This window comes from Aptenodytes patagonicus, chromosome 6, assembly GCF_965638725.1.
Source record: "Aptenodytes patagonicus chromosome 6, bAptPat1.pri.cur, whole genome shotgun sequence".
In the NCBI taxonomy this organism is placed as follows: domain Eukaryota; kingdom Metazoa; phylum Chordata; class Aves; order Sphenisciformes; family Spheniscidae; genus Aptenodytes; species Aptenodytes patagonicus.
The window spans coordinates 25,183,702-25,206,686 of NC_134954.1; the positions used below are offsets into that span (position 1 = coordinate 25,183,702).

Sequence of the window (22,985 nt, forward strand, 5' to 3'; positions counted from 1 at the left end):
AAAGACATCGGATATAATGGCCTCAGACAATAGTAATTCTTGTAGCTCGTAACGTGCTCCATATGCCTGAAAGGTACTGTGCAAATGGGGCTGTTTGTGGGAGACTTCTTGGGTTTGGCTTCTCTGGAAATTGTTTTTGTGAAATGGAAAATATTCATGGCTGCTGAGCGTAGTTCTGTGTTGAAATGTGTGATAAAGCAGTTGATACCAAAGCATGCTTAGGGCAGTGAAAAGATTTGCAGAAGACCTCTCTGATGGTGACACTGGTGGCCTCAGCCCCAGGAGGGTTCTATGTCCCCCAAAACAATATAGGATGTAACCGCTGCTGGCTTTTGTACAAATCAACAATTTATATATGCAGTTGGTAGGTAAGGATGTGTTTCCTGGTGCAAAGTTTTTTCTAGTCTCTGCAGTGACTGTTGGCTGGAGTTAACACTTGTCTCATGAAGACTTGTCCATGGCCTCCATGTCATCTGCTAGGAATTTCAGAATTGAAGCAAACCGTGCATGATTTTCTAAGCTGCTGTGCTGAGGGTTTTTATATCTACTGCTCTGTTTCCACTCCGTACCTGTTTTCTGTGACAACCCATGTTCCTCTCTCCTCTGAGAGAGCATGTCTCCCTTGGTATAGATCTCCCTTCTCCTGAGACCCTTCAGTGACTTGAGTTGACCCAGACCTGCTGCCTGGGACTTTATGGCCTGCAGAGACTGTACAGATGCTCTGTGTGTATGGCTCTGTAAAAACTTTTGTGTACAACTTCCCATGAGGCTGCGCAGCAGTACATCAGCAGTCCCCACAGCTACCTTTTGCTGCCTCGCGTGGGTTAGCGCGGTGGGGGAGCCCTCGGTGGGGCTGGTGGGGACCAGGCCTCGCCCGAGGTCTCCAGCGCTCCGTCTCCATCAGCGCTGCTCAAGGGTGAAGCCCTCGGGCTGGGCCGGGCGCGGTGTCGGTGCGGCTGTACCGGAGGCGCCTGTCAGGGCTCTTTCTTTCCCTCTCTCTCTCTTCTCCCCCTAATTACGGCAGAAGCCAATGAGCGAGGGGCGGCGGCGCCCCGCTCGGACCCCGCGGGCGGGCGGGGAGGGGCGGGCGCGGGCGGCGGCGGTCGCGCTCGCTGAGGAGGAGCGCGGGAGGCGGGCGGGGGCAGCGCCGCCGCCGGGACTGGCGCCCGCCACCGCCGCCCGGCACACGGCCCGCGCCCCGCAGCGCTCCGGCCCGGCCCGCGGCCGCCGGGGGTGCGAGATGGCCGCTGACGGGAGCCGCGGGGTCCTGGGGCTGTGGCTGCTGGCGGCGGCGGGGCTGTGCGGCGGGGTGGCGGCGGGCAAGTCCCCCAGCTGCCACGAAGTGCGGACGGCGTTTCAGCTGCGGCAGATCGGGCCCCTCAAGCTGGTCCCCGACGTGCCCACGGCCGGTCAGTACCGACCCACCCGCGGGGTGGCTTCTCCGCGCCGGGGGGTGCCGCGGGACGAGGGTTGCTGCGGGCGGCCCGGGGCCGGGGGGCCGTGCCGGCCGGGCTCGTCTCTGCCTGCGCCGTCGGGGCAGCGGGGCTCCCCGCGGGCGTCGTCGTCCCGCGGTCCTCCCTCGGCTCCGGTGCCGCCGTCGGGGGCTGCTCGCCTGCCTGCGAAAAGCCGGTGCACCGCGGCTCCCTTCATCCAGCGCCGGCTTTCCTGTCGGTCGCAGGTAGCGGGGAACTAAGCGGATTTGGCACGCCTTTTGCTAAAATAATTTTAAAAGACTTCCTAGGAAAAGAGACCAGAATGACTCCTCGGTTTTTACATTGTGCAGGTATTGCTTATTGGTCGCCACCGTAAGCACCAGACCTTTTTTCCCCGCGTTTGAGACCGGTGTGATCCCTTTGCTAAGTACCTAAAGCAGAGGCTTCCTCTTGCAAAGGATCCCTTTCTTAGAAGGCAAAGTAGTAACCGAGTCGTTAAGGAACGCTTGTTTTGCTGACCAGATGTAGGGATCCTCGGGCAGGCTGGTGAATACATTGTAACTTCTGGATTAGGAAGAATTACCATGCATAAGAATTCAGGAACGTCATCATAAGGAAAGGCAGAGGTAACACTTTGGAGGGATACAGTCAACAGAACTTAGTTTTTGCTTAGTTAAGCAGTAAGTCTGCAGTACTTAATACTTGTGAAAGTTGATGTTCCCGTAGTGTTCCCTTTTGCCTTTTCATACGGTTCCTGAAGAATGCATGACAGCAATGAAATGGAAAAGTAACGCGTGTAATAAGAAAAGATTTTTTTGCTTTTTCTGTAATTACCCCATAGAATTCATTGTAAAGGGATAAAGTACATTTTAATGTCAAAAAAGTGATTAAAATCTTATGAATGACAATGTATCTATCTAGATAATGAAGTCGCATTCCTGACTCGTACATGTTTTAAGAAAATGTTTATAAGAACTGGAATAAAAGAGCAAAGACTATCAATCTCATAAAACAATCTCTAGCTGCTTCATGCTAGCACAATTGCTTGTGGGTGTGTGGTGGTATAAATGTCAGTTTGGGTTGTTGCTTTATTATTTTTTCACTTTTTTTTTAAAGTTCAATTCAAAGCCTGCTGAGTTTGATGGAAAGACTTCTTAAATGAGTTTTGGATACGTTTTCTGGCATGGGTTTCTGTCTTGGGGACTAGATTTGATAGGCCGTTGGGCTGATCTGTTACGGCAACTCTTATGGCTGTAAATGATTGCATAGTGCTGGTGATCTTTACCTTCGCATTGCATAAAGTAGTTGAGATGACACATGGCTGTAAAGTTGTCCATGAGCAAGGAATCATTCCTCATTTTGTGGCAAGAAGAGATTTGCAGGAATGGCATTTTGAAGCTTGAATTATGGTACCATTCTCTTGTGCTGATAGAGGCATCAGATCACACTTGTCTTTGAGAGCTAAATATGAAAGCTAGTAAAAAAAGAGGTAAACCAAGGCTTTTCATCCATTTTGATGCATACTTAAGCCTCTTTCCTGAGCTCTTTCTGGAAGAAATTCTTCAAACTTTAATTAAATTGACTGTTTCACATTTTCTATAAAATTCTAGTACTGTAGATGAAACTTGAGGAAAATTGTGCACTTCCAGAAGGAAGGTGCAGATGCTGTGATGCTTCACAGGGGTTTCATTGTATTCTTGTGTCATATTGAACTTCCCTATTAAATAACAGCTCTCAGAAAATAAATAGCATGAGAGAAGGTGAGGGAAGGTAATACGCTTTTAAATTTTAACTCATAAAGGTTTCTTTTGAAGAGGATGATTGGAACAGAGGAGAGCTGAGGAAAAGTGGTACATATTGATCTTCCCTGTTTGTTAAGTATACTCAGCTCCACCAAAGCTTGTGTGTTTTAATGATATCTTGCCAGGCAGTAGTGCCTCCTGTCTTATGCCCTCTTTTAATTAAGTACTGAAGTGTTTTCCAGTGTTTTCATCTGGCAGCTATTATCAGTGAATATATCTTAATACAACCTCCCCCTTCTCTCTCTCTGACATTGAGTCTCATTTTATTACGCATTTTAACAGCACACAAATGTTGAAGCATCTCCCCTGAAAACTTCAGACAGTTGTCAGTTAAAGTAGAAGAGAGGAAGAGTGGTGGGAAGCCAGGGGTGACACTGGAAAGCAGCGTGCTCAGCTGAATCTAGCGCTGAATGAAGCCCGTGGAGTGCTTCCCACTAACTTCTGCTCATGTGGGCCAGACCTGCACATGCACTGGGGTGCTCCTCAGTCCTCAGTTGTTTGCGTGCTGGTTTTGGCTTGTTTTCTCTAGAAAATGGAAACTTTTGCAGTCCTGTTGTCTGTTTACTTAGATATTTTCAATCACAAAAGTGTTGAAAGCCCTTGGCTGATCTCAAGGCAGTATTTATAGGCTAATACAACAAATCTGACAGAGGTTGAAGTCTTAAGGATTATTAAGTTCTTATAACCTTCAGGAAAATCAGCAGCTCAGTTGAGAGAGGCCCAACCCAGTGCTGGGCGAGGGATCAGCAGGCAGACTGTTGGGTGTATATTTTCTGTCTCCTCTTATGGGTGGTGCCTGTTTCACCCATAATAAAATTAACTGCAAATATTTGGGAGAGTTTGTAGCCTACACCCTCCTGTGGTATTAGTTGTCGTTGCAATGTTGAAGTTGTACACTGATGGATCCCAGATACAAGCTTCATGGGGACTGGTAGCTGCTTCCCCGTGTAACACATGGTCTGCAGACAGGTCACTGTGGTCCCTAAGTGGGTAGGTGAGTTGAGAGGGACGTCAGCATGACCTACAGTGAGATGGAGAGCGGCTTTGCACAGGACCTGCCAGCCTCTTGTATAAAATGAATTGGCAAGGGAAGGAGGAAGACTCCTGGGGAAAATATGCTTTTGTTTTTAAGGTGTGACGTGAATCTGGCAGCAACCTTTCTGAAAAATCACCTTTGCAAGAGAGCTCTTAGAGATGCCTAGGAGCCTCCTCTTAAATTTCTCTTCCATAGTTTCCCCAAAAGATATCAGATATTTTTCCAAATCTAGTCCATTAACAAGTACAGAACTAAGAGTGTTTTGACATGGGATGGATAAGAGGCCCAAACAACAGGTATTTTTGAGCAGCAAATCTCTTTGGTCCATCTGTAAGATTTTCTCCTCCACTAGTGGAGTCTGCGCTGCTATTTGGTAGTCTGTTTTTCTGGAACAAACTGAATGTTTCAAGGGTAATTTGCTGCAAATAGCAAACAGATTGGTCAGGTAAAGGTACTGCTGCCTTGGCTGTGATTCAGAGGAAGGGTTTTTTTGTGTCTTCCCCCAGACTGGAAAATGAGGTAATCTGTTCCCAGTCTTGTACTTTGATTATCACAGGCTAAGCTGGGATGTTTTTGTAGGAGCTCCTTGGTTAACATTTTGATGAGAGAATTATATGCTGCCTCCAAGGGTGAAGGGCTGTGTTAATCCTGCCAGGGGACTAAGCCTTTGGTTCCAGGGAGTCTGGATATCTCAAATCTGATGCATACTGCTACGTATGGTATTCCTCTCAGACATGGGGCTGCCGTTAGCGATACCCTGTGAGCCCTGGGTTATATTACAGTGTAACTACACACTGGCATGGACTGTGTTTAAAGTTCCATTTATTCACAGGCTTTTCTGTGGCATGGGGCACGGTGGTGGCTAGCTGTCACTACTTTCCAAATTCACAGTAGAAAAACTGAATGAATCCAGCTGGAGTCTGTCCCTTGTCCACATTCATGTGGTGAATTGTAGCAGAACCAGAATAAAAGTAGCTCTCTTGATTCTTGATGTAACCACAAGAACATCCTTCCCATTTATAGGCTCAATTCAGTCTCTTTGCTTACCAACTAGTGTATGATCATGCAAAAAAAAGTCTGTAAACATATGATAAGTGTAGAGATAGAAGAATTGGGTTGATTTCTGGTAAGCAAGGAAAATACTTGTTATTTGTGAAAGAGTTCTAGGAACTCTTTACCTTCTAAATAATCATCTTGTTGAGGACTACCAAAAGGATGATTTGCTTATCTTGCTGCTCTACTGCTTTAGAAAGAGCACAGAAGCTGCCCAGATTGTGCTTGCTCAGGGACTCGCTTCTGAAGGGCAGATTTCATCCTATTAAAAGCTTCTTTATTCTCTACTGTCATCCTGCAACTTAAATCAGCAGAAGCGTTCATTACCATGTGTATGTGCTGAATATCCCATAGCAGAGCTGGACATGCATTAACAATTTATACATTAAAACTATTTTACTTTCTGAATAGTGACAGGAAAGTCCTAGATTCCTACCAGAAGCTCCTTGCTGCATGTGGTGTGTGTATTAGACTGGATCTCATCCCATCTCAGCCTGTGGCAAAGCTCCCATCGTGTTGAGAAAGAGCATGAGCTAGATCCCTTTTGAATTTATCCAAGAATATCTATTAAACTAGCCATTTTATTATGAAATGGATCATGCCACACTGTATTTTCCTGTTTTTCTCTTTTATTACCACTCAGTTCTTTATTTCTATCATCTTAATGAGAACACTGTAATTGCCCTGGTAAAGGTGCAGCACTGAAACACATTTTGCTCACAGCAGCATTCTGTCAAAGTCACTCATAAGTCTGGTGTGTGCCAGATGTGAAATGTACTTGCTTTATTGGCTCTGGAAAGTTTTTTGCCCCATCAGAATGAGTGACTAAAATCTTCCGGTGTGAACTGCAGTTTATACTTGGGTTTATGGTTCACCTGCATATATGGTTGTGTGAGACTGCCTTCAGTACTGTGGATGAAGGGTACATCTAGGAGAAAGGGTTGCTGGATGAGCACAGTCATGTTAATGCTTAGAAACAGTGTAGGGTGGTTAAGGTTTTAAGAAAAGGCACAAAAAATAATCTTGTTTCCATGAGGCTTCTTTTTCTTTTAGAAAATCCTGATAGTTATAACAAGTTTGTGAAATGTTCTTGGCATTACTTGCAGCTTGTTATAATGGAAGGTTTTCTTCCTATTACACTTAGTACTTGCTTATTTATGGACACGCACACTTCTTGGTGGTTTAAACCACAGACTGTTGACCTGTTGAAGGGAGTGGACTGGTCCAATGTGAGATGGATTCTTTTCCCATCTTTGTCACTCTCTGAATAGCCTAAAACAAGGCCAATTGTGCCTCAGTTTCCCCTTCTGTGGGCTGTATCATGGTATGTTATTTTGAGGGATATTGCTGAAAAGCTGCCATGAAAGGGAGATAGATCACAGCCAGACAAAGCATCAGTGAGTTATACCTTCATTTCTTCAGGCTGACTTTACACTTAATTCTTTCTTTATGTAAGGGAAAAGGCTAGAAGTTACCTTGGTTTCTGATGAACTGGAAGCTGAACCTGACAGCTGTCCTTCCTTTACTCCTTTAATCCAGAGGCAGTCCCAATGAGGAAGCAGGCTTTCCAGAGTCTCTGACTCTGAGCAGTCACGGGCTATAGTCTGCACCTGCTGCGATAGCTGTTCTGAGCAGAAGAAAAGCTATGCTTTTGCAGCCTGCAGCTCCTCCGGAGTAAGAAGGCTTCCTTCATTAATCTCAGGATTTTATGGCACTCTGCAGGCTCAGACTGTCACCAGAAGTGTTAACCTAAAGCTGGTAATGATGACTGTGGATGCAGGCAAGACTCATGCCAGTGGTAATATCTTTTTCTTCCCCTCTTCTTTTCCCATGCCTTAAATTTCTGTTTGACGTGGGACCAGCTGCCCACTCTGTAATGCCCTCCTGGGAGTAATCTATATGCAAAAAATGTGTTTAAACTTACTTAGTGCCTCATAAAGATGGAATCACTGTTCCACTGCCAGATGGAAATCTACAGTTCTCATATCCGTGAGCCTCAGAAAAAGCCATGTCCTCAGTGACTTGCATGAGCATTTGGTCCAGGTGAGTAGAAGACAGGCTTAGTTATTCAGATCAACTTTCCCTGTAAGTGTCTTGGGAAGGAATCCAAGAGTCAGCAGAGAAACTACTCTCCCCCAACACACAATCTTGTTATCAAACTGAGTCGAGGGAAAGAGCCAAGTATTCCTGCAATTCACATGGTCTATTCATTCTCTCAAAAATCTCTGCTGAAAAGACTGTGTAGTGATTTTTTTTTTTTTTTTTTTTTAATGGTCAGCTCAAGATCTGGTGATTCTGGTGTTGAACTGGATCTCAGGATGGAGAACAAGCGTAGTAAGAAATGACCCATCCTTAAAATACTGGTGGCTCCCAAGAGCTGCCTCTGTAGTGCCTTATGTGCCACTGAAGATTTGCCATCAGGTTGTAATCAGAAAGTAACAGAAAAATATCCCCCCCCCACCCCCACCCCAGTATTGCAGGGCTGAGCAGTCAGTTCTTAACCAAAGGGCAGTACTAATGAAAAGGCATTAATGTGATAAGTGGAAACAAAGTTGGCATGATAATAATTGCTATATAAATCAATAAAATAAATACATCAAAATGAGTAAAAGCTTTTATAAAGATTAATCATGAAAATTGGCATGGACCTGAGGATCTGTAAAAAGCAAGGATATGTGTAAAATGCACCCTGGGCAGTAAAATGGATTTCTTTTTAAAAATGGTTTTGCTTTTAGATGATATAAAACTAGAGCTATAATTCCAAGTATTGCAAAGGCTTTGTAATTGAATCTTTTTCCCCTGAAAGCATAAAATGACATGATAGAGGCATATGTTTAATAATACTTCAAATACATACTCATCACTTACCAGTTTAGAGCACAGCATCTGCTTCTAGGGGAAAATACGAATTTTGATGGATCAGAATCAATTTCCAAACAGCAGCCAAGTCCATGACGTGGAATTTATACTTAGTCTCTCAATCTCTGTCAACTTGATTAGGTATCACTATTTAATATGATAGAATCATTCTGATATCTATAAAGAGATGCTTACAGATATTTGTTTAATTCACATTAAGGTAACTTCTGAGCCGCATCAGCGGATGAAATGAGGTACCTAGCTAACATTTAAAGATTTATCTTCTTAAGGATAAAAAAAAGATAGGGAAGCAAGTCTGTTTCTACCTTCTACCAAGCACTTAGGATTTAATTTTTTTAAGGCAATATATTATTTGATGGAAAAATGCAAAATATTTCTGCACACTATCTTGTTCTGTTTGGATCTACAAAAGTAACCTGAGCCCCAAGCTAAGAGCTGGGTCCACAGGATTATGTAGTACAGACTTGGTAGGACAAGGGTTTTCTCTCCTTTTGTGTCCTTCATGACCCAGGGTGGTCTTCTGTAGATCCAGGTGTGCTAGGAGATTATGTATGATCTGGACTAGTTGCAGTCTGGATAGTCTTGTGTGTGTGGAGTAAGGGTAGTAGGACTGTGTGCCAAACTGCTCTGTTTTGTAGAAAGAGAACTGGTGTCCAGAACAGCTTTTTTATGGCTGCATTTTGTCTGTTTCAAGAGCTAAATATTTTCTGTAGCAATGCTGAGACTTGGAATTAGCCCTTTGTGTCTGAACGGCTTTAGCAACGCTGGTCCTTACGACCACCCTATAGAAGAATATAATATTTGTATCCCCATTTTAGGGTGTCAAATGAAACTCAAGTGGCTGAGAAGACTCTGCCAATTCCATACTGAGTCCTCAGTCTAGTGGCATCCGATGGCAAGTAAACCTACATAGCTTAGAAATACAATGTAACCAATTCCATTGCTCCATGGTTTTCTTCAGCAGACGCTTCAGCTGCCTCTTGTGGGTTTACTTTTGAGGTGAGAGGTTTCTGCACTTCTGTAGTAGGGTAATACCCAAAGGTTCACTCTGGATTGAAGGTGGTCTCTTCTGTACAAGGTGATGCACAGGCATGCCAAGGGCTTGCCCTGGCAGTCTTACAGACAAATTTTATAGAGTGCTTGGCTGTCCTGGACCTCCCTGGGGCTCTAAGTGCTGTTGTACAGCACCAAGCACCTTAGCGGTATTTAGCAAATGATTTGTGATGGAGCAACCACAACCTTGCCTCTTATTATGGATGAGCACTATGCATATACTTTCATGAGAATAAATCCATCTATTTTACCTTCTCACTACGTCAGTTTTAAAGGATGATTATTAATTACCTTCTTAGTGTATTCATACATGCATGATTAATGTGTAAAGTTTTTACTTGTGAAATTTCAAGACACTAGTTCAAAGAATACAGAAGGAACTAAAGACAATGGAGGAATTTTAAATATCACAGATGATACCATTAAACTTATTTGCTACTTCCTGAGACTTTTGAGTCCACAAAGTATCATTAATACATATAATATCTTTGGGTTCTCTCTTGCGTTTTGATAGCTAAAACATAGGAATAAAGAGCAAGTGTAGCCAGGCAATTGCATAGGAACTTCAGAGCTCTAGAAGACAGAAAATTATTCCCCTAGAAATTGTCTTTAATCAGCCTTTCCACTCTTTTCTTTTGATATGTAGTTTTTAGCCTGCTTTATATGATTCTGTGCCATATTCTGCCTTTCTGTGTTCTTACTGGGTTTCCATTAATACTGATGGTCAACATATATGTGCATTTGAGGTATGTATATATGGATTTTTGGTCTTCTAATGACTCTACTTGTTTCCTGGGGTCACAGTCTTTATCTCTCCAGAGTTCTTCCATCACACGGTGGATGTGACAGCCGTTCTGGAGGGCCATCCTTCTCTGACAAGCTTGTTCTGACAAAGAGCCCCTGCTCTGCTGCACAGACCACTGTCAAGTCCTTTAAAAACAAATGAGAGACAAATTTCAGAGAGCTGCTTTCTGAACCTGACAATATCAGTTAGGTCATGGTAGCTTTGTTTGGCAGCTAGTTAAATTGGATAGTTCGGCACATCCCTAGATGTTAATGGTTAAATGTATTCATTGTTCCAACAAGGGCCCTATTCATAAGGGGACTATTCTCTGCTCGTTATGCATGCATAATTTCCATTAATGCTACTGGGGGTTAAGTGTGTATAGTGAGGGGGGAGAATGAAGCTTATGTTTACGCATCCATGTTTGCGCTCCGAGAAGAGGTTTTGTAACACATGAGAAATTGATTGTGTTTCGACAGATCCTTTAATTTTAAGGAACTTTAAATCTCTGCTTTAAAGAGGGAATGAGAATGGGGGGAAAAAGTGACACTTGTACAACTGACTACTGCCTCGCACACCATACTTTGTCAATGATTAGAAATATTACTCCAGTGCTATTACTAGAGAAGCTTTTTGAAAGTAACTAAGTGCTTGGAAATACAGGGTTCTTAATTGGGTATCAAAATAATGACTCAGAATCTTTAACGTTAGGCACAAAGTTTTGCAAACTTTTGACTCATGTTAATCAGGGTGACAAGATTTTGTGATTTATATACAATATGGATATTTTCCATAGAAAACCTTCAGATTAAGATTCCTCACTCTTAGGTGCACATCAAAGTCGTGTAAAAGCCATAAAGAAGCTAAGCATTGCCTAAGAAAGCCTTTCAAGTTCCAGAAAGTGCTTGAACTACTGAGGGTTTTGAAGTGCTCTAATCTCTGACATGGGTGACGTGCTAGGCTAGCACTTTTTTGTTTTGTCACAAATCATCCATGCACATAGTGCAAAAGGACCCTGACAAAGTCATTTTACTTTTGAAAAGGGCTGCTTTTTTCATACCATTATGTCTCCCATTCACATCTACATGTTTGCTTCCACTTTGTTCAGGTCTAAGTAGCAGGGCATTTACATAGTCTTCCCTTTGTTCTCGGTAAATATGGAGTAAAATGAGCAAGATCCTTGCTGTGAAATTAAAGCTCTACTCTTGAGAGATCTTAAGGGCCAAATCCTCACAAAAGGTACAGCAACACAGTGCCAAAGGAGCTAGTGTCCAGAACAGCTTGCCCTGGGTGTTTGTGCTAGAAAATGTGGATAAAGGGAGAGTAATCTGGTGAAAACTGGGTGTAATTAGAAAAATACACTGCTGAGAGCTGCTGAAAGAATAGAATAATAGAAAATAGTGCTGAAATGGACCTGAAGTGATCATCTGGTCCACTCCTGCTACTTGCAGCCAGGATAAGCTGTGTTTAAATCAGTGATCACAATCTTCTTAGGCTGTTTATTCCAGTGCTTAATTACCTTGCTGCTTTGTTTTTTTTTCCTAATGAGAAACCTAACCCTCTCTTGCTAAAATACAGGCCTTTTGCTTCTTATCCTATTCTTAACACCTTCCTCTTTGCAGTAACATTCATGTAAGTGACAACTGCTCTGGTTTGTTCTGCTCTGAAACAGTGCTCTATGCATTTGCACTAGTGACAGATACAGTATTAAGCTTTTTTGTGTAAGTCAATCCAGCCTAAGTTTGGGATGCGTGCAGTCCAATGAGCTTTGTAACTAACCACATGTGCTCTGAGTCTGAAATAAATTTGACATAAAGTGCACTAGTTTAACCTGGAATGAATGAAGTTAATTCAAGATGTGGTGACTCATTAAGCATCATAACTTGATCTGGTGTTTAAGCCCAAAGAATATGTTTCTTCCTCCTTTGTAAATTTTAGAGTATTGTGAAGAAGGAATTGTGTAGCAGACATATAGTGTGGGGATATCAAATTCCATGCTCATGAAAGAAAATAACTAATTCACAGATTTGCCACGTAATTGTAAAGAGGAGCATGCAGAAAAAGCAGTTTTCAAGTGATCAAACTCTCAACAGCAGTTGAGTTGCAAGGTTGCTAGTGGAAAACTGCAGTGTTGTAGCACAGCAGCATGGAGATACCTGAAGACATGAGGCTTATATGAAGTAGGATGTCTCAGGGCTACAGTGGGGCATTTGCTCCTAGCTTGAAAAATTATGTATTGACCCTAGACTTTGCTGGCAGTAGTTCACTATAGTGCAGGTGTGTAGGCCAGAAGATGGAAATCAGGCTACTGACAACAGAGGAAGGTGGCCAAAGTTTTAGGTGTCTTGCAAATAGAAACAGGTTTTCTAGAGCAAGTCTGAAGATCTCCAATTTTCCAGGTAAAGAATAGCTCTGGCCTCTGTTCTTCAATGTGTTGCTGTTTTGGGAGTTCATTCTTGAGCAATGTTTTATTGTTACTGATGTAGGGAAATTATTCTTACTTTGTGGCTGAAAAAACAAGGCTCAAAGAGATCAGGGTTGTTTATGCTTATGTCTCCAGGTGGATTTGGTACTGCTCCAGCATGCTCCAAATAGCTGCAATCCAGTGCTGTGTTGCAAGCAGTGTAGCCATACCTGGCATGATGTTGTGCCTGAATTCAGATCATCCTCTACTGCTTCCAGACCAGAGCTTGTGTCTTGCCACTCCAAAGCATGGATGGATGTCTGCAAAATACTGTATGGCTGTACTCCATATGACTTGTCCTGGGAGTCTGTCAGAGGATGGAATCTCAAACCCTTCTGTCCCATGTTCCTGCCCCATTGTCCTTCCATAAGGAAATGCAAAAGGTGGGAACTGGAAGGCTTGAGTCATGTTTTCAGAAGGGACAGGGGCTTCCTAAGTAGTATTTGGGGAACAGCACCCAGGGTCTTGTATGGCTGCTCTGTGTTGGCAGTTGAAATATTCCCTCCTTGCAACACACAAAATGAATCAGTTTTTTAGAAGTGCAGAATAGCATGTGTTTTTTAGTTATCTTCTGTTTTTACATGGGCAGTTAAAAGGAGAGGTGTAATAAGTCTGAAAGCAAGAGAACAAAGCATACGTAGAAAAACCACTCACTTCCCAAAACAAAGTAGGACTTTTAAAAAAAGAGATTGAAAACATTGCTCTCAGAGAAAGGCTCTGCTCAGAGAAGACTTGACTTCAGTCTCCTAATCTCAGTTTGGAAGTCTGGGAAAAAATACAACTTTGGGCTGCTCCGAATGGTAACAGATGTATTTGGCTGAAGTATTGCATTTTCGGTTTCAAGCTGCAGTAATCAAATTTACTCTTCCTAACCTGGTTTGCCCTAGATATGTCAGGAAATATAAACATTTGCCTTTCCCAAGAAGTAGCTGTGGTTTGGCTGTACCTGGTTGTGATCTAAAGCTCACTGGGAGCTCCCCCTTTGCTGGTCACGGCCCTGCCACGCTCTGTGGCCTTTTGATAGAAATAAACCCCAACTGTGATGAAAAGTGTTGATGTTGTTTGTTGGCAGGGCTGTTGGCTTAGATTTGGAAAGTTTATTCTAGAGTCGCTATCACAGGTGCCAAAACATTAGCTGAGTAGCAAGGACTGAATAGGGCCAGCTCGTGTCAGTTTGGCTGCTGTGTCTCTGATGGCTGCCATCCTCAACCCAGCTTCCTTTCTAACTGCCTGCCTCTGGCCTTTCCAAATGTGGATTGAGTGTAGCCAGCGCTGCCTGCCAGTGTGTATAGCTGGCTTCAAACAGCTCCGCGACACGGTGGACTGCTCTGTCCATCTTGAATGATTAGCTCTGAAGCATCAGTAATGCTGTTAGTTTTGAATGGAATAACACAAGCAAGAAGGGAAACACAATCAGTTCAATGTACTGTGAATGGTGCCTTGTTTTAGTGATGTAAGGGAAGAAACATGATTTCTTAATTTATATAACAGGTGCATAGGATCAAAATCAAAAACAGGCTCTCAGAACATTGAACATGCACATAGCAAAAGGCAGTCTCCACTAGGAGTTGCTTGCAATCTAAGCAAACAAACAGAAGGTAAGTATCCTCCTCTTTTACATATGGGGAAACAAACTGTGGAGACTAAGGGACTTGCGTAAGGTCAAACATACATTTTCATATTGCCAAACCTAGGAGCCCATCAAAGGTTTCCACACTGGTTTTCAAAAGTTGTTGGTCTGTGGTCCCAGCTTAAAGGCTTTTGGAACATCTTCCAAAGGATCCTGCCCCTCCTCAGTTTTTGGGAAGCTGCATCTGTTTCAGAATCCATTATCTTGGCTCAAGATGTCCCAGCAAGATACAGGCCTTCCTGCTAAACGTACTGCTGGGATCCAGGAGCACGTGGCAGGATGCATCATGTGTAGTGAGCTCAGCCGCTTCCCAGCTTGGGGGTATGGCTGGTACTCAGAAATATGGGAATGGTCCCTTCAGGTCGGATTTCATTGTGGACCTTCTTTAATCCAATTCCTCATTCCTCATTGCTGCTGCCCTGGGGGAAGCACCACATAGAATCTGCTCCTGGTACAACCAGAACATTTTCTGTGGTCTAGGCGGACAGAACAAAACAAAGCAAAAACAAATGAGGAAGGGCAGAAGGCCACTCCCACTCCTGACTTCAGAAGAACTATGTGTAAGTGGAAGTACTGTCATGGCTTTTAATTTCATGGGGGCTAGATTAGTTTGCTAATGGGCCCTTGCCGCTTTTTGGACCACTTAATACTGTCACCAACTCCTTGATGTGTTTGGGGTTTTAACTGTTTGACCTTCCATTGATTTTAATTGAATATATGCAGTTAAAAATCACAAGTACTTGTCTGAAATCAAGTGCATGTAACTCTAAGGTAATTAAAGTGTTTCTAAACTATAATGCTTTGTAGGTTCATTTTTCTATTAATTTTGACTTTTTTATAATGGGAAGCTGTCTGGGGTTTCCTGGCTGTGCTCTTGGAACAGGATTCACTTAAGAGTTTGACCCAAAGCCTGCTGAGTTCAGAGCTGTGTTAATGTCAAACTGCTAAATCCCCTAAGAAGCATGAAGCACAGTGTTCTGTCTTTTAGCTATATTTAGCTGTTTTTAATATGACTGTTGATGCCACTGGGTGTCTCCATTGACATCAGGGGGTGCTGAACCAAACCCTCTGGTATTACTTACCTTGCCTCTTTACTGCCCTTTGTGCAAAATATTGCTCATGTGGTCTAGCATGGAACAAGTGATCTGAGTATAAATCTAGGTTTAGCCTAGACCATCAGAAGCAGGCTACTGGTCTCTTGTATGTGACCTGTGGGGCTATCAACTGGTACTTTTGGGGTGTGGTGAATGGTGGTTGTTTTCGTTACCCTTAAGTACTGTGCAGTTGTCCTGCACTTTTCAACACGACATAACTTGGAACAAGCATTCAGTTCTGCCAGCCTTACCTGCAGGGGTGTGTGGATGTGCAGAGGAATAGACTAGCACAGAGGTGTGGGGCCAAACTGGTGAGACAGCACTTGCAAATTTTATTTCTTCTGCATGCTCATGCTGAATGAGTATTCATCTCTAGTTTGACTGTCATGTGTGTTGGGCTCTTTCCTCTTTTGCCTGCTGTGGATTGCCTTCCAATGCCTGTGCATCCAATTCATGGCAACAAACTCTAGTTTTACATCAGTGTCACTGCTCCTGACAGCAGTGGCATTATCTGCATAAGGAACCGAAGAAAGGGAACAAGATGCAGAGACCTTGTGATACAGTAGCCTTGCTGTTGCCTGTTTTAATTAATTACTGTGTCACGGGTGATGAAGTTGAAGAATTGACCCTAGTGAGGGGTGTCTTGCCTAGTAATCAATTGCTTAGTTTTGGTTCAGCTCTGTAAATAATTGCTATTCCTTTTGTGTAAATAGTATCAAGAGCTCATTGTGCTTTTCTTCACATTTTTGGGTTTTCCTCTTTCTTCTCCCTAAGAATAAAGAAATAAAATGGAAGGGGGAATGGAACCCTACAGAAATTAGTTCAAGTACTGGTGAGAACTCTGATAGAAACTGTTTAGTAAGCCTGTGTATAACTTAACTTTTGTGCATGACTTGAGAATGAGAAACGGCCAAACTGGTCAAAAGCATTTGGGATTTTTGCTGTAAAATTAACACTTCAAGGAAGACAGATATATATTTTTAAAGGAAAGAACATGTTGTCTGAGCACTCGGCTTCATGTATGGTTGTCAAGAGAGGTGGCAAAAATGGAAGTATTCAAATCTTGGGGCAGGGAAGCGAAGGTCGGGAATTGTTATTCCTCACTTCTCCAATACTGTTCTTGCAATTTCCCCTTCTGAGGCTGTGGCCCAAATATCTCACAGTCCCTTGGTTCCTTTAGATTTTTCTTTGCTTTTGTTTCTTCTTCCAGTCTAACCTTCTTACAGATTTTTATATTGACACATAAAAGGAAAGTGAATAAGAAATACAATTTAACATAAACATATTGATATCTTTGAAATTTTCTGTGCTGTGCCACCTTACATGGATCTTACCACAGCAGGTGAAGCATATTAGGAAGCAGTTCCTATAAAAAAAAAAAGGTCATCTGTCATTGGTAAAACAGTTGGTGTTAACATCTGAATTATCGTTAGGCTTCAAAGTTGAGATGAATGAGGCAATTCACACCTCTCATAAAGCTATTTTATTTCATCTCCCTGTAGAACTAGATAGGCAGCCTCATATTGATTTGCATTCAAAGTTTTTGTAACTGTGCAGGGCTAGAAACCTGTATCTTTCATTTAAAAACAACTTCAGTTTTGCTGTAAATGCTATAATCCACAGAGTGCTACATAGCTGTGTTTCAGTTTAGGCTTTCCACCATATGTGGTTTCTGTGGCACTTTCTTCAGGTACTGTAAGGCAGAGTTCTGTGGCAGTGAAATGCTTTCCCCACTGGAGAGCAGAAATGCAGTTGTTAGTTTATTGTTGTCCTTGGATGATATGGAGCAGGAAGATTTACTAGACTCCTCTAGAAAATATTTTGTATGTATTTATGACTTCTGTTAGTGGAAAAAATGTATGGGATTTTCTGCTGTAAATGTGGTGAGACATAATGAAAAATGAGTCGTAGTAGACTCTAAATAAATTAATGAAAGTTCTTGTAATTTTTCTCTCACCTCTGTATTGCAATTATACATGTTGTCCCAGGCAAGTTGAGGAAGGAGTTGGCATTACAGTAAATAATGTAGAAACCCCCTTGATGTAGATCCACTGACCTCTATCAGCCTAGATTGTTTTAAAATGTACTTTATGTGCGTCAGTCTAGTTTTCATGCTTTTCTATCAACTCGAGGAGGAAAGAGAAGGATGGATCTTCAAGAGTGTAAATCTTTTGAATTTGCACGTACTCTGGAGTTAGCAAGCCCTTTAGCATTCAGAGTCTTGCTGTCAGCAAGTCTCCCGATAGGCCCACACTCAAAGAATTTGTCTCACTTAGCACTGGGCTGATGTGAAGTCATTTCATTTAATCAGCATAAAACAATTTATCACCCGTCTATAGGAGTGCAAGATCTGGAGGTAGTGACCACTGTGCTCTCCCTTGGGCATGGCAGTTAGTGCTTGCCCTGCTCAACACCTGGCACTTAACAATCTGAGTCTCTTCAGCTGCTCAGTTTTAAACATTAACAATTTGGACTGAGATTCTGTAAGGTGGGTTTCATGCCTTCTGCTACTGAAATTATGGTGTTTCTGAGATCAGGGTTGGCGGTGGGGGAGGGCGGTGGGGAAGACCGGAGGAGGGAGTAGTGAACTGTGGGAGGTTAATCACCCTTTCTTTGTTCCTTAAAGAGGGTATTTAGGAGCAGTAGTGCTATGGCCATTTGGCATTGACACCAAAGATGCATCTTGTAACATCCTACTGAAAACCAGGCTGTTTTGGGAACCACTGAAAAGTCTCTAATTGTAGGTGCTTTGTAGACATGTTTCAGGATTTTCCATTCCTGTGTACATGTTCCATCCTCTCTTATTACTCCAGTGTACCAAAGTGAAGACCAGGTCCTCCCCTGTAAGCCAACTGCATCAGTGAGGGAGGATTTTATAGCCCCCAGCTGCTCAGCATCACGCACTGCTGTGACAGTATATTGTGGGAGCTCCCTGCCTTGCTCCACACAAAATTAGACCAGTTAAGGCAAATCATCTAATAAAAACAACCTGGTTGAAGGTGCCTGGGGCAGATTAGCTCATGGGAACCATGTCACAGGTCTGGTAACAGGCATGAGACAAGCAATAGTGGTTGCAACTGCCTTCTTGGCTGTTTGCCTTCAGCCTCCCAGGTACAGCCAGAGTTTCCAAGGAACAACTGAGAAAACTGGGGATGAACGGCATGAGTAGGTCTCTCCCTGCAACAGATGCTCCTCCTTGCAGGGAAGCTGAGGCCCATGAGCTGGAAATGTCTCCAACTGCTCTGCTTCTCCAGGACATCCCACAGGTATGCAAGTAGTTGGAGGAAGGCAGGCAGAAGGGAAGCTGAGTGGCCATGGGGAAGAACGGTGGAAGAGGACCTTGTCTGAGGAGGGTGAGAAGTGGTCAGAAGAGGGAGTCAGGGACTAAAGGGAGGAAGTGGCTAGTTAATGGTTGTGTAGGTTTTGGTGGGAGTGGAGGGACATTCAGTTTAGGGCACAGTCCGACATGTTCTGCTCCTTGGGTCCAGGCATGAGGCAGGTTCTATGGGGTACAAGCTGAGGTGAAAAAGCTAATGAGTATAGGCATGCAGTAACCTATGGTGTAGGGCAGAAGGTGGTTTGGAAACTAGGCCAAAAATCAGAATACAAGAGCAGTGAGAACAAGGCAAGCAACAGAGGGAAGTGGGAAAACCTTGGACAAAAAGTACTTAGCAACAGGCCTAACAACACTGCATTGTGCAGATGCTGCCCTTAAGACCTGTGTATTTTGGAGAGTTCCTGCTCCGGAAGCCGATCAGGGCCAGTGCCTGATGTTCTCCAGCTGTCCTGCAAGCTGTGGCACTTGCTGATGCTGCCAACTCTCTGCAGTCATGACATCTAGTGCTTCTTGCTGTTCTCCTTCCTTTCCATTCAAGGTTTCCACGCCCCTTGATTGCACTGGAATTACACCAGCAAATTCAAAATGGTCCTCCCATTTTGTGTTTTTTTTATAATTTTTTTTTTTAGGTCTACTCAAGAACTCTTGAGCTAATGCAAGCTATTTGACTTGACTAGAGTTGGAAGTAGCTACACATGCTAGTAGTTACATTAGTAGGTCATCTAAGTGGTGCTTGATAAAATTGGAGGTGTTTATCGCTTTTAGCCTTGATTACTTCAACTGGAATAGCACATCTGGTCATGGCCTTTAGTGATGCTTCAGTGTATTTTGAATAACAGTGGGAATGTAAAGTCTACTGATCAACTTAAACAATACCTCTGTTAATGTACAGAGGTAATATGAAACAAGGGATCGGGGGAAAGGAAATTTTCATGGCTTTTATTTTCCAAACTGCACTTACAAGTTGTCATGCTGGATATATGCATGTTGTCGAGCTGCATAGAGAGAGGAGGGACAAATTCAGGCTCTGCTTTGGTACTTCTTCAGCTTTTTGGCCTTAAAAGGACCTTTAACATACTGTTTGTCTATGTAATCTTTATAGTAAAGCTGATAGTGGGATTATTTTAACAAAATAGAGGGAAGAGTTCGAAACAGATTGGAACGTTCTTTCTGACTAGTCAGAAAATGTGTGGGAGGGCCTAGCTACAGTTTACCTGAGGCAGGAAGAGCTGTGATCTCCCTTTGACTTACAGAAAGAGTCTCTGCTCCCTGGAGCCTACCTGGATGTTACCCCTCGCTCATGGGAGCAGAAGGTTTATAGGGTTAGTTGCTATTTAATGTACCACCGTCACCTGCACCAGTGCATAACGCTGTGTACCAATCAGTCTGTTGCACTTGCTTGTTGATTTTTTTCTGATAATTCCTGGCATGCACTACTTCAGGTATAGTAACTACCATATTTTAAACACTGGCAAATCAAATAGTAGCTGTTTGACTATGCACACATCGTGCTCAATGAGTTTAATATACTTTGTGTGTCTTTCTAGTTGAAAACATTTTATTAGTTGCAATGGGACTGAGCTGTGCTCCCTGCTAGGTGAGAATAGCTTGTGTTTCTGCGTTTGAGTGTTTCTTGACAGCAGCCTTGCAGCTTGAAGGTAACAATGGCTTTAGCACCGCTGGGGCACAAGAGCCACATAAAGGACCTCACAAATGTCTGGCAGCCTACAGTGGCTGGATTCCCTTTCGCTGGTGTGGCTGTGCTAGTGTGGGCTTTTCTCATGCACCAAGTAGTTGCAGGGGGAGCCCTGGTTGGAAATTGCTTCCTTCTTCATTTGATTTGGCCTCCTCCCCTAAATTAGTTGCATTTTAATTGCTGAATTTTCCTCTAGCTGAGGCAGCAGCTGCACCAGACAGATGAGTCTCAAGAACGACAAAGTGTTGGCTGCTGTTCAGCTGGGCCAGACACAATGCAAGGTACTTTTGGCACCTTCCTCTGTGTTACTGAGGCATAATCAGTCTTGGAGTCTTTGAAGACATTTGTACAACATTAAAATCTTGGGCTTTGGCCTAAAGCTTTGTTTGGAAATACTGTTGAAAAGTTTGTCAAAATACAAAGGAATAAAAACTATCAGAAGACAGATTGCACTGAGCTCGCCCTCTGTTCATGCTTGCTTAGGAGTATTCTGTGCAGTGGAAGCTATAGGCTCAGCTTGTTTAAAAAACCCAAAAAATCAGCCTGTCTTTGAAAAAGTCAGTGAAGGTAGATCAATTAGCATGTGTTAAAAGTCTGGCTTTCTGGTTTCAGAGTATAGCTTTTACAGTGTGTACAGCATTTTAAAGACAGTGCAGGGCAGTTGACATCTCCACTGTGTGTTAGAAGAACTGTTAAATTAAATGGTCAGCTAACGAAATGAATATATATTTAGCTTTTGGAAGAAGTTAAATTTATTTGCTAAACAGGCCTCTCTGCTTTTAGGAACTTATGCTAATTCAGCTAGCTTTAATGGCCAATGTCTCTTTGACTTTATTTGTACCGAAGTCCAGAATGGAGCCCAAAACCTCTGCTGATTTAAATCAAACCAAAACATCCCCAAACAACACACAGGAAAATACTCCACAGCTGATTTCAGTAGTGCTGGCCAGATGGACATCAGGTAAGGATTCGTACTTTTCTGTGCATTTGGCACCTTAAGTAATTTACAGTCGTGACAGGGAGGTGTTTGAAGGTGATGCCTTTGGCATGTATTAAGTGTTTTAGGGTTGCAAAGGAATTTTGAGTAGGGATCATTGTTGCTTTCCAAAATACTCATGCTTTAGACTCCAATGTAGTATGGTTTTTCTTCCTCTTCTGAATGTGACTTTGTTTTTCGAAGTGGAGTGAGATACTTTATCCTGTTTTTTTATAATAACACTAAGGTTGTAAAGTCTATAGTTTTCCCACTTTAAAAAATAAAAAGCTTAGCCACAGTTTTAATCAGTACTCAAGGGAAAAACAGACTTGAACAGAAAAATAATGTACATAATCATCAGAGTAATCCTGTCATCTGATCTGAAGCAGAAAATTGATTTGTTTTAGGAAAGCTATAAACTTTTTAGAATTGAAGCCCAGGCACATACAGTGGAAGGTGTTCTGCTCTGTCAGTAAGTTCATGCATAAGAAAATGAAATAGAGAGAGGTGTCTTGGGATGCAGTGCTTCACATCTATGGCATAGAGTTAGAGTCTAGCAGAGGGCTCCCATCATGGTCAGGGGGCTGGCACACATGTAGGAATAGAGAGCTGTGTTTGTTCAGTTGTAGGAAGAGAAGGTTAAGGGAGATCGTACTGCTGTCTTCAACTATCTATTGGGAAGAAATAGAGAAAGTGGAGCCAGATTCTTGCAGGCACTTGGTGATATGTTGAGAAGCAATGGACACAAGTTGGGACATGGGAAATTCTCATTAGATACAATTTTTTAATTTACTTATTTTTTTTACCACAAAGGTGGCCAGCTATTGGAACAGGGGCCCTGAGAACTTGCGGGATCATCCATCCTTGGAGATGCTCGAAACTTGGCTGGATGAAGCCCTTATGTAGTTTGACCTGCTTTAAGGGAAAGGTTAAACTATAGAGGTTCCTTCCAAACTAAGTTATTAGTTAGGAAATAAGGGGCAGCTTGGGGAAAGCAGGCAAGAAAGTCCTAGAGAGAAATTAGCAGGATCAATTGCTGAAATAATGCTGTTGCTAAGTTTTCTTCCCTCATTCACAAATGGTGCTTTTTCTCTGGTGTATGGAATGGCTTTGTTCCTAAACTTCAAGGAGGAGTTTGCCCATAAGGTTGTCTCCCTATTGCTGATTGGCAGTGCCCATACTAAATCGAGGTGATTGCTGCGGCACTGTGGGGTGCTGTCTGTCTCTGGGGTGAGAGTGTGGTGCTTAGCCAGTGTCTCAGCAGTGTTCATGCAGTGTGCCACTTGGTCACCACCGGGTCACTGTGTTCCTCCCCTCTTCTTTTTCTGTTGGAGAGGGTATTTTGCATTAAGATGAAAGAGATGAGATAAACTAATTTTAGTATCAGAATTACCAAAGACTTCAAGATATTACTAATCAGTTATAATTTAACCTTAGCACCCAGGCATGTATAATACTGAAAACTTTTATTAGGTTTCTGTAATTGTGAAATTGCCAAGCTCTGTGCATGACAGCACTGACCTGATAGTACTGCTTGGGGAGCGCGGTTTGCTCTTTGCTGGTCTTTTAATGCTCTGTGTTTTACATCGGGCTCCTCAACTGTCAGGGCCTTAGTGCTGTTTCTATTTAGGTGTGCCCTCTGCATCATTTTGGCTCTGGACCAACAAAAACTAATCTTCCAGGCTCCTGGAGTATTCATCAGAGGAGATAGCTGGGTGGGGAATCCCAGGAGTACAGTTCCGGTTGA

At 42.9% G+C, this 22,985-nt stretch overlaps 1 protein-coding gene across 1 annotated transcript in view; it reads left to right on the top strand.

Moving 5' to 3' along the window:
- Positions 1–1,240: 1,240 nt before the first annotated feature.
- Positions 1,241–22,985, top strand: part of LOC143162005 (glypican-5-like) — a 402,288-nt gene continuing 380,543 nt past the window's right edge. The window contains exon 1 of the mRNA XM_076341599.1: positions 1,241–1,409. Coding sequence (XP_076197714.1) covers positions 1,241–1,409 — 169 coding nt within the window. The remainder of the gene's footprint in view (positions 1,410–22,985) is intronic.